The 12,072-nt window shown below is 44.9% G+C and overlaps 1 protein-coding gene across 5 annotated transcripts; it reads right to left on the bottom strand.

Annotated features, from left to right (window-relative positions):
* Window positions 1-6,392: 6,392 nt before the first annotated feature.
* On the bottom strand, window positions 6,393-12,072 carry RSRP1 (arginine and serine rich protein 1). 5 transcript variants are annotated; one of them, XR_002733191.3, is made up of 6 exons: window positions 11,862-12,072; window positions 10,994-11,585; window positions 9,693-9,844; window positions 8,934-8,978; window positions 8,001-8,703; window positions 6,393-6,875 (listed from the first exon to the last, which is right to left on the bottom strand). XR_002733191.3 is itself a non-coding variant. In XM_023219614.2 (5 exons), exons 2-5 carry the CDS (start codon window positions 11,517-11,519, stop codon window positions 6,759-6,761), a joined length of 879 nt encoding a protein of 292 aa, XP_023075382.1. In that variant the 5' UTR covers window positions 11,520-11,585; window positions 11,862-12,072; the 3' UTR covers window positions 6,393-6,758. The 5 variants fall into 5 exon arrangements, 2 of the variants coding, with proteins under 2 accessions (XP_023075382.1, XP_023075383.1); XR_002733190.3 differs by having other exon boundaries at window positions 8,001-8,978; XR_002733192.3 differs by lacking the exon at window positions 8,934-8,978.

The following is a 12,072-nucleotide window of genomic DNA, read 5'->3' as shown; positions in this document are numbered from 1 at the left end:
TCTTATCTAATAGAATATGGAAAAACAACATCACCACAAGTCCAGAAATGAAAAATTAAAACAGGCTGGGCGCGGTGGCTCACGCCTGTAATCCCAGCACTTTGGGAGGCTGAGGCGGGCAGATCAAGAGGTCAGGAGATTGAGACCATCCTGGCTAATACAGTGAAACCTCGTCTCTACTAAAAATACAAAAAATTAGCCAGGCGTGGTGGCGGGCGCCCGTAGTCCCAGCTACTCGGGAGGCTGAGGCAGGAGAATGGCTTGAACGAGGAGGTGGAGCTTGCAGTGAGCCAAGATTGTGCCACTGCACTCCAGCCTGGGTGACAGAGCGAGACTCTGTGTAAAAAAAAAAAGAAAAGAAAAGAAAATTAAAGCGGTCGGGCGCAGTGGCTCAAGCCTGTAATCCCAGCACTTTGGGAGGCCGAGATGGGCGGATCACGAGGTCAGGAGATCGAGACCATCCTGGCTAACACGATGAAACCCCGTCTCTACTAAAAATACAAAAAAACTAGCCGGGCGAGGTGGCAGGCACCTGTAGTCCCAGCTACTCCGGAGGCTGAGGCAGGAGAATGGCGTAAACCCAGGAGGCGGAGCTTGCAGTGAGCTGAGATCTGGCCACTGCACTCCAGCCCGGGCAACAGAGCAAGACTCCGTCTCAAAAAAAAAAGAAAAGAAAAAGCAATTAAATGTGGTTTTAAGCTGGGCATGGTGACTCACACCTGTAATCCCAGCATTTGGGGAGGCCAAGACAGGCGAATCACGAGGTCAGGAGATCGAGACCATCCTGGCTAACACCGTGAAACCCTGTCTCTACTAAAAATACAAAAAAATTAGCCAGGTGTGGTGGTGGGTGACTGTAGTTCTAGCTACTCGGGAGGCTGAGGCAGGAGAATGGCGTGAACCCGGGAGGCAGACCTTGCATTGAGGCCAGATCACGCCACTGCACTCCTGGGCGACAGAGCAAGATTCTGTATCAAAAAAAAACAAAAAAAAAAATTATATGTGGTTTTGTCACTCTTGGATTTTCCAGGAAATCCAATAGTTATTGGGGAAGAGTAGTGCTTGTATCCTTCTTATGTTACTGTTATTAAGAATCCTGGCTGGCACGGTGGCTCAAGCCTGTAATCCCAGCACTTAAGAGGCCAAGGCAGGAGAATCCGTTGAGCCCAGGAGTCCAAGACCAGCCCTGGCAACATAGCAAGACCTCATCTCTACAAAATAAAAAATGAGCCAAGCATGGTGGCCTGCCCTTGTAGTCCCAGCTACTCGGGAGGCTGAGGTGAGAGGATTGCTTTAGCCTGGGAGGTCGAAGCTGCAGTGAACCCTGATCGCACCACTGCACTTCAGCCTGGGTGACACAGTAAGACCCTGTCTCGAAAAAAAAAAAAAAAATTCCTTTTCATTCTTTTCTCCATTCCTGCCAGTAAAACTGAGCTCTATATTACCAATTTGTTTATACTGCAAATTAAAATCTGCAAGTCTGACCTTAAAAAAAAGTAAATGTTCATAATTAAAGTTTCTGGAAGTGATAAAAAAGCAGTATAGAAAGGAAAGGGAACGATTATGTGTGGTAAAAATTGCTCAACAACTCTGATTTTATAAGGATGTATTAAGAATATTCACAGGACTTTCAACGTTACTTTTCTGTGCAACATGATAATGTATGATTTTTAAAAACTGGGCTGGGTGCAGTGGCTCACACCTGTAATCCCAGCACTTTGGGAGGCTGAGGTGGGTGGATCACCTGAGCTCAGGAGTTCGACACCAGCCTGGGCAACACGGTGAAACCCCGTCTCTACTAAAAATACAAAAAAAACAGCTGGGCATGGCGGCGTTCACATGTAGTCCCAGCTACTCGGGAGGCTGAGGCAGGAGAATCATTTGAATCTGGAAGGCGGAGATTGCAGTGAGCTGAGATCGCGCCACTGTACTCCAGCCTGAGCGACAGAGTGGGAGTCTGGCTCAAAAAAACAAACAAAAACAAAAACAAACCTGTTATGAACTGTATCATTTCTCTATTGTGGCATAATAAATTACCCCAAAACTTGGTACCTTAAGTATTACTTTATTATCTCTCATAGTTCTGAGAATTGGTGTGGTTCTCACACAGGGTCTCTCATGCAGTTGCAGTCAGATTAGGGGCTGGGGCTGGAATCCTTGCAAAGGTTTCCTCACTCAGAAGTCTGGTGGTTGATGTTGGCTGTCTGCCTGAACGCTGACACCTGGCCTCTCCATTGGCCTGGGCTTCCTCAAAGCATGGGGGCTGGTTTTAAGAACAAGTATCCCAAGAGAACTAGGTGGAATCTGTGTTTCACTTTTTATGACTTAGTCTCAGAATTCACACAGTGTCACTCCCTCCATAGTCACAGATTCAAGGATTAGAGAAACAGACTCTACTTCTAGACTGAAGGAGTGCCAATGTCACATTGTAAAGACTAGCATATACGATGGAAGATCTTCCAGCATCTAGAAAAATTCAATTAGACACATCACTTGTTCTGTTCTTTGTTAACAAATATGTATAAATATAATTTGAACAGACTTCTTATAAGACTCCAATTTTTTTAATTGTTGCCATATCCTGTTGAAAAAAAATTGTGCTAGATATTTTCTGTCTGCCCTGTTAGAACTACTCTCCACCGGTCTCCATGTTCTGTGTCCCTGAGTGCTGGCCTGAATGGACTGCATTAGTAAACTCTCTTGCCCTCTGCCTTCCTGGGTCCTGCCAGTGCATAGTACCTACATAAAATCAAAGGTTGAGGTCAAGGTATTTATTCCCTAGCTGGATTATGGATTTGGCATATTTCTGTAGGCACCACTTCTGTCTGAAGACTATCTTCTATCCCTACATTTTTTTTTTTTTTTTTTTTTTTTTCTTTTTGAGACAGAGTCTCTCTCCATTGCCCAGGCTAGAGTGTAATGGCATGATCTAAGCTCACTGCAACCTCCACCTCCCAGGTTCAAGCAACTCTCCTGTCTCAGCCTCCTGAGTAGCTGGGACTACAGGCACCTTCCAACACACCCGGCTAATTTTTATATTTTTAGTAGAGACAGAGTTTCACCTTGTTGGTCAGGTTGGTCTCAAATACCTGACCTCAGGTGATCCACCTGCCTCGGTCTCCTAAAGTGTTGGGATTACAGGCGTGAGCCACCGTGCCTGGCCTAACCCTACACTTTCTGGGTTCCCCTTGCTGCTCCCTTCTTTTGCCTCTTTAGGGATAGTAGCAGTGATGGATCCCCCTATTGCTAGCCCCGGCATGCTTCACACTTTGGTTGGTTTTTCTTACCAAGTCTACAACTTTGTAAGCAGTAATTACTTAGCATACATAAGGCTAGTAACATAACTTTCAAAACCTATAATTCTGATAAGGGATCTTACTGAAAATAATTTTATAATTGACTTTATTTTTAAGAGACAGGGTCTATGTTATTTAGGCTGATTTCGAACTCCTGTCCTCAAGTCATCCCTCCATCCTCAGCTTCTTCCTCTGAGTAGCTGGGATTACAGGCATGAGCCACCATGCCTGATTTATAATTAACATTCTTGTTTTCTTAAAGAATGTAATACCCATAATATTGCTCTATCAAATCATCTATAACATAGAAAACAATCCTGTTACTCTGCCATATTTGCTTTTTTTTGAGACAAGGTCTTGCTCTGTTGCCTTGCCTGGAGTGCAGTGGCACAATCTTGGCTCACTGCAACCTCTGCCTCCTAGAGGATCCTCCCACCTCAGCCTCCCAAGTAGCTGTGACTACAGGCACCTGCCGCTATGCCCGGCTAATACTTCAATTTTGGGGGGCGGTAGGGTCAGAGGTAGAGACAGGGTCTTGCTCTGTCACCCTGGCTGGTCTTGAACTCCTGGGCTCAGGTAATCCTCCCACCTCAGCCTCCCAAAGTGCTGGGATTACAGGAGTAAGCCACAGTGCCTGGCCAAATATTTGCTATTTTAATAGAGGTTAAGAAATGTCATTTAAATTAACTACATTAGGCCAGGCTCAGTGGCTCATGCCTGTAATCCCACCACTTTGTAAGGCCTAGGCGGGTGGATTACTTGAGGTCAGGAATTCCAGGCCAGCCTGACCAACCGTATCTACTAAAAATACAAAACTTAGCCAGGCGTGGTGGCAGGCACCTGTAATTCTAGCTACTCACGAGGCTGAGGCAGAACCACTTGAACCCAGGAGGCAGAGGTTGCCGTGAGCTGAGATCGCGCCACTGCACTCCAACCTGGGTGACAGAGCGAGATCAGTTCAAAATTTTGGGTTCAAAAAAACCCAAAATTAACTACGTTAAACAAGCAATTACACACTTATTTAATTACATTTATGTTAGTGCTGTAAAGATGAAAATGTATGAAGAGCTGTAACAGGAGAAACTGACTTTTCAAGTGGTGAGCTGGCTTCCCTAAAGGCAGGCATCTAAGGAAATCAGAGAAAGGAAGGGGATACGTCTGCCTTTAGGTTTTTGTTTTTGAGACAGGGTCTCACTGTCACCCAGGCTGAGATCACAGCTCACTGCATCCTCTATCTCCCACACATGTCCAGGTTTCTCCACCCAATGCGCCTGCGCACAGGCCTAGCCCAATCGGACACACCCCAGAACTGCCAGGGGCGGGAATACCTTCTCCGCTCTAGAGGTACCCCAGGAAGGGTCGGGTTACGTTTCGTCCGGAAAAGTGAGGCCCGGGGTTCCAGTTGTTACCGGAAGTGGGGGAAAGCATTGCCAGGGGAGGGCAGAGGCTGTGACTGACCAGATGGGTGGCAGGCACTTGCCTGGGGGTAGCGAGGTAGGGGCATTTGCGGAAGCAATGCCGGGGGAGAGGGAGGCACAGACATTGGGACTGGGTCGTCGGCTGAGGGCCTCCGAGGCCAAGCCAACCCCACCTGAAGACGCTCCTCCTCAGGCGAAAGCGCAGAGACTGCGCAAATCCTGGGTGCTGCTAGGGAAACTGATGCATAGTCTAGGAGACCAGCTCAGACTGCCACCTGGCCAGGCCCATGCACATTTGTAAAGAAATGTTCGAAATGGTTATTATTTCCACGTTTATCTGCTTATTCTTCACTTGTGTTTTCTGTGTTTAATGTGAAGCCTAGAGTTGACCTTGGGAGCTTCAACAGCAGGGTGCTAATTCTTCTTGCAAGCTATGTAAGTAGTGAAAGGAAGGTGACAATGGCTACTGGAAATTCACCGTAGTCCCTCCTCTTCCCCAGAAGTGGTCACAATTACAGGTGCTCTCCTGTCCCCTGCTCTATTTCACAGCCCAGGTGCATTTATGGGAACAAAACCATGGAGATGGAGACTGATCCCTAATAACATTCTGTAAAATGCCATCCTTCAAAAAAACCAAATATCCTTTTAAGAAAGTTAAAACATTTGGTCAAACTATTATTTTAGGCCAGGCACAGTGGCTCAACCTGTAATTCCTACACTCTCGGGGCGCCACAAGAGAAGCACTGCTTGAAGCCACAAGTTCAAGACCAGCCTAGGGTAACATAGAACTCCCACTCATCTCTACCCCCAAAAATTAGCCAGGTGCGGTGGCATAAGCCTATATGGCAGAAGCTGTGGCAGGAGGATTGCCTGAGCCGTGGAGTTGCAGCAAGCTGTGACTGACTACACACCAGCCTGGGTGATGGAGCAAGAAACCCTATCTCTAAAAATTAAAAAGTCTATCCATAAAAATCAGTCCACTTATTTAGACCAACCGTCTAGATTTTCCAGTTCATAAAGTGTAATATCCACTTCTTAAAATTTTATGTGCTGAAGGGTCACAGTGGCTCACGCCTGTAATCCCAGCACTTTGGGAGGCCGAGGAGGGCAGATCACAAGGTCAGATTGAGACCACCCTGGCTAACACAGTGAAACCCCATCTCTACTAAAAACACAAAAATATTAGCTGGGTGTGGTCGCGGGCACCTGTAGTCCCAGCTACACGGGAGGCTGAAGCAGGAGAATGGCGTGAACCTGGGAGGTGGAGCTTGCAGTGAGCCCAGAACGCGCCACTGCACTCCATCTCAAAAAAAAAAATTATTTAGAATACTTTTAAAAGCATAAATAAATGTTAACTACACCACACAGATTTTACAGCTTAATGAGGGATTCTATTTCTCCTCTTTCTGGCTTAGTTTCTTGCCTTGAAGCCCAGTATTCCATAAATTTTTTAGGGCAATTTTTCAAGTTGAAGTATTGACCTCAATTGGGAATCCTGTTAAAATTCAGTTTCTAATTCAGCAGGTCTAGGGTAGGGACTTGATTGAGATTCAGCATTTCTCAAAATCCCACGTTGGGCCAGTGAGCCTTGGACTTGGGATTAACAAGGCTTTAATCAACACACGCCTCCTTGTATCTCTACAAAGACCCATTAGGTAATTACACATAGAATAGAGACTAAGAATTAAAACAAGAAATTTATTAAATATACAAAACAGGAATACAGTTCAATTACTGTGTCTAAAAAATTTCATTTTTACATAACCAAGAAAATATTTACAACTATATACAAAAGACTCCCACCTGTGTATAACCTTTGGTCCATCTGTGCTATTTCTCATATCTGCAAGAGAAACCTAAAATGTTAATATTTGAGTATTAAGTATTTACATCTTTTTGTGTTGGTTTTTAAATGCCCAAGTACCCCTGAATGGCTCAAAGGGATAGGATAAATGCTAGGCTCAAAGGGATAGGATAATGCTAGAAACACTAACTTGCAATAAAGTGCAGTTTTCATGCAAACTTAGCCATTAGTTTTCTCCTTTCAGACAGGTATCCACAGTCCATATGGACTTTTTTTCTTATCTATTTTTGGTGATCTTGAAGATGTCTCTTCTGTGCCAGCTTTAGCTGATTTTTGTATTGGTTTTGCTACAGAATTCTGTAAAAGAACAAATTCAGTCAGCTTCCCAAACATGTAATTACACACTTCTACACAAAAAAGTACATTACATAATCCCGTGTATGAGCCTTAAGAGATATCAACCGTTGGGCGTGGTGGCTCATGCCTGTAATCCCAACACTTTGGGAGACTGAGGCGAGCGGATCACAAGGTCAGGAGATGGAGACCATCCTGGCAAACACAGTGAAACCCTGTCTCTACTAAAAATACAAAAATTAGCTGGGTGTGGTGGCATGCGCCTATAGTCTCAGCTACTCGGGAGGTTGAGGCAGGAGAATCGCTTGAACCCAGGAGGCAGAGGCTGCAGTGAGCCAAGATCACGCCACTGCACTCCAGCCTAGGCAACAGAGCAAGACTGTCTCAAAAAAAAAAAAAAAAAAGAGGCCGGGCACGGAGGCTCACACCTGTAAATCCCAGCACTTTGGGAGGCCAAGGCAGGCGGATCACGAGGTCAGGAGATCAAGACCATCCTGGCTAACACGGTGAAATCCCGTCTCTACTAAAAATACAAAAAATTAGCCAGGCGTGGTGGCGGGCGCCTGTAGTCTCAGCTACTTGGGAGGCTGAGGCAGGAGAATGGCATGAACCCGGAGGCAGAGCTTGCAGTGAGCAGAGATTGGGCCACTGCACTCCAGACTGGGCAACAGAGCGAGACTCCGTCTCAAAAAAAAAAAAAAGATATTATCAACCAAACATAGTGTGAACCTTAACTGTAGCTTGATTCAAAATGTAAAGTGAAGATACTGGGGCAGCAGGGAAACACTGGACATACACAAGGTATAATGATTTGGGGGCTTCATTTTTGAAACCGTATTTTAAAACATTGTGATTAAGGAATATTCTAAAGATTTCCCTTTAAAATATTTCAATAAAAAAAGGGAGACACTTAAAAGAAAGGCAAAATATCAAAACTAATGTGAATGTCAGATAGGTTATGAACCCATTATATGGCCACTTGTAAACGTGGCTCAAAAACAAACGATTTTAATTCTATTTAAAAACTGTGTCAGTAGGCCCCCAATTATCACCAAGAAGATAAAAACACAAAGATGCAAACACATCCTAAATCCAATTTTTGAGTGATCAATGCCTGGACATACTTACATTAGAGCTAAAAGCTATGCTTCTTTGCTGGGAAGGTTTTTCACTAGGATTTCTAGTTCCATCTTCTGTTACCTTTTCCGACAGCTAGACAGGTCAAGAAAAAGTGTAATTTTAAAACACATACCCTTGGTTTCTAAATTCTATATTAAAAAATAATCTAATGTATACAAAATTTAGTTGTAGACACAAAAATCAACTTGGATCTAACCATATATTCAACAGCTGAAGTAACAGAATTATTGAGTTTTCCCCTTAACAAAAGTGATTTAATATTAGGCTTAAGACGTTCTTCTCATAATTATTTTACTTCCCTGTTGGCAAATTTAAGTAATTTTTAAACTAGTTTTTTAATCCGTTTTCTCAGGTTGAATCAAGTTAACTTTTGAAAAGTAAAGCCACATCAGAAATACCTAGCTTTAAGAAGCTAAGGCATTTGCCAGTTAGGCACCTAATCGTCTGAACATAGACCTCGTCTACTAATACTGAGCAAACCCACATCTGGGCCCAACTACACAGATTCATTTAGATACAGCATCTTTTTTTTTTTTTTTTTTTCCTTGAGACGGAGTCTCGCTCTGTCACCCAGGCTGGAGTGAAAAGTACAGTGCAATTTGCTAACGCACATCCTGCACATTTCTGGAGAATTATAATAAACTTATCTGCAAGTGAAGCAGGCCTCCTCTTCTGTAATCTCTCAAAACATCTGGAATATATTGCATATATTATGAAAGGGACATCTTTTTCACAGATGCCCCACCATTACAACGTGTACCTTTGCTTACTTCAAAAATTGACTTTAATACTTTATGCAAATAGTACCTGTCCCAAATTCTAGCATGCACATGTATCTACCAACAAAGAAAACTAAGTTTTCAGTGTGTGAACATAAACTTCAAATTAAACCTCTGATGCTTTAGCCCATGTATCAATTACCAACAGATTTTCTTCATCAATGTCTGCAGACCACATTCATGATTTCTATAAGACAGAAATAAAGCAGATAAACTATACTGTATATGCTGAGTACAGATTTGTGGGAACATAATGCTGCAAATGAAAGCTACACACACTCTGTAAATAGCTTAGAAAATCTGGTAATAGAAATCACCAAAGTACCAGCTACAATATATTAACGGTGTTATAAAAGTATAAAACTGAAAATGAAAAATTAAATGTATTTTTTGAGTCAGGGTCTCACTCTGCTGCCCAGGCTGGAGTACAATGGTGCAATCTTGGCTCACTGCAACCTTAGCATCCTGGGCTCAAAGATCCTCCTGCCTCAGCCTCCCAAAAAGCTGGCACTACGGGCATGCGCCACCATGCCTGGCTAATTTTTGTATTTTTTATAAACACGCGGTTTTGCCACGTTGCCCAGGCTGGTCTTGAACTCCTGGACTCAAGCCATCTGCCTCATTACAGGCAAGAGGCACCATGCACGGCCAAATAAAGTTCATTAATCTCCCATTTTCATGGGTATGACCTTGCTTATCTTCAGATCTACTAAAGTTCATTAATCTCCCATTTTCATGGGTATGACCTTGCTTATCTTCAGATGTGCTACTCTGAATTTAGCACATTATATACATAGCTAGACTTCCCAAAAGGTATAGTCTAAGGTAAATAGTAAGTGGCTTATCAGATTTGACAGTTGGCTTTCTGAACATTTTGTTGGGACAAACCTAGAATACTTACTTCAGGCTTTGCACCATTACTTGATACACCTATTCCATGGCTTGTTTCTTTGGCTACATGTACGGTTCTGAGACTAGCTGGCAAGTCAATGTTGGTTGTTCCTAAAGCTTTTGCTGCATTGGCTTTTGCTATTTCTAACAGTTCCATTCGATCTGAAAAAAAAAAAATTTATTCATTAATCTGGTAGTTTTTTCCCAAGAGAACTCAGAATTACAAAATAAGCATGTTATTTTGTGGTATTAAATGTATTAAGTCACTTGTTTATAATACGTAAAGTAAGGTTGCCCTTTAACACTGGTTTGAGCTGCGCTGGTCGACTTTATAGTTGGATTTTTTTCTCCCTACTAAATACAGATAGAAAGTACCACAGTATTTGAGAGACTGTAAACCCCAAGTGTGCGTGAGGGTTCCATATGCGTCCTGGCACCAATCCCCCGAGTGAACAGAGGCACAACTGTGTAACTTTATTCAGCGAAAACCATTCTCCAGCTCACTTCTTGCTATAGGAAATAAAATTCTTAAATAATCTTAATTAGTTTTCAGTTTTTCTGACTAAAGGCCTGAGCATCCTACTATTTTGTCTTTTTGTTGTAGCTAATTTTCTCTAGTTAATAGCAGTATTATTTTGCTTTTTCTTCAAAGATTTATTTCTGAAAACCAGGGTTTTCTGCAATACATTCTTTATATGGTACAATTATCACAACCACTGAACCAATACTGATACACTTAAGTGTATTTCTACCACCACCCCTGGCTAATTTTTGTATTTTTACAAGAGGTAGTGAGCTACGTCAGCCAGGCTGGTATGAAAAGCCTGGCCTCAAGTGACCCGCCCGCCTCCGGCTCCCAAAGTGCTGGGGCTCCCAAAGTGCTGGGATCGCAGGCGTGAGCCACCGCGCCGGCCTCCTACGTCATTTAAGATACTCGACAATTCAACTGTATTCAGTAATAATGTCAACTAAAAGGCAGCGTGTTTTGATATTGTTCTTCCCAATCTATAAACTTAAAACCTTTAACTTAATCATAACATTTAAAAGGCTCCACCACCAAGAACAGTCAGCCAATAGGAAAAAAAGTTCCCTACATCCTGAACCATTTAACATCCAATTGACCTTTAACCCTGAAGAAAAAGAATGCTGTCCACTAACTACAAGTAATGTCCTCCCTCTTTCCTCCAACGAAAAAGATTTCCCGCACCAAAGGAACTAATATTGAAACTACACAGCAACTTTGGTTCCCTAACCTCCTCGTGCACTGTCACCACACATTACCAAAACTAGAAAGGTAAATGACCCACCCACCTTTTTCACTTAAGCGAAAGGGGGTTCTGCTCCGCGACCTCGTCCTGGATCTGTCCCTCCATCTGCCGTGCTCCTCCGGGTTCACTGTGCGAGCAAAGCCGTAGTAGCGCCGCCCCCGCGCCATCGCATACGCCCTTCCGTAGTACGACCTTTCCCGAGAGCGCGACCTGCTACGGGACCGGGACCGGGACCGCGAAGGAGACCGGTAGTATCTCCTGGAGAAGCCGTAGCGCCTCTCTCGGTAACGGCGGCTGCGAGATCGCGACCGGCTCCGCGAGTATGACCGAGAGTAGCGCCTGTACTTCCGCTGGTGGCGCCTTCGGGAACGGGACCTTGACCTGCTCCTCCGGCTCCGACTCCTGGACGAAAACCGACTGGAGACGTGGGAATGGGACCGAGAACTTCTGGAAAAAGAACGGCTCCTAGACCGCGACGAGAGCCGGCTGGACCCGCCCGATCGCGAGGCGGAGGGTGAATCCTTCTCCTGCGGCGAGCCCGGCCACATGTCGTTCACGTAGTTGGACATCTTCAGCTGCGGCTTTAGCCTGCGCTTTCTCCGGAAAGGATCCCGCAAGCCTCAACTCACGACTTCCTAAAAATCCCAGGGAGAAAAACAAGTCGAGTCTCGGAAGAGGGCGCCTGGCCACCCGGAAGCCACAGTCTGGGGCCCTCCGGGAGGCGGAGCCACGGCGCGGGCGGCGGCCGCGGCGAAGGGAATCAGCCCTAAAAACTCTGCTCGGCGCCCTGAGGCCGCGACCTCGAAGCGAAACGCTGCGTTCCCCAAACGCGAGCCCGGCACGTTTCCCGTCCCTCACTCCCGAGAGACCACTGCGGCGGTCCTGAGAGACCCCGTCAGCAGAAAACTTACCGCAGGCCGTCGACGCCTCCCTCACGACTGAGAGAAAATGCCCAACAGACACCCTCCCTTCGGAACGTAGGATTAAGAGGGGCTTTTCGTACCCACTCTCGAACAGCGAACTCCACAACCTTTACCTCCAACGTCCCGACGCGCACTGAGAGCGTGCGTCAGCAGACGCGTCGAAAGTACTAGAAGCTGGCCCCTGGCGCATGCGCAGAGA

The sequence above is a fragment of the Piliocolobus tephrosceles genome, chromosome 1 (assembly GCF_002776525.5).
Source record: "Piliocolobus tephrosceles isolate RC106 chromosome 1, ASM277652v3, whole genome shotgun sequence".
Classification (NCBI taxonomy): domain Eukaryota; kingdom Metazoa; phylum Chordata; class Mammalia; order Primates; family Cercopithecidae; genus Piliocolobus; species Piliocolobus tephrosceles.
The sequence above is the reverse complement of the archived record's forward strand: the minus strand, read 5'-3'. Positions and strand labels throughout refer to the sequence as shown.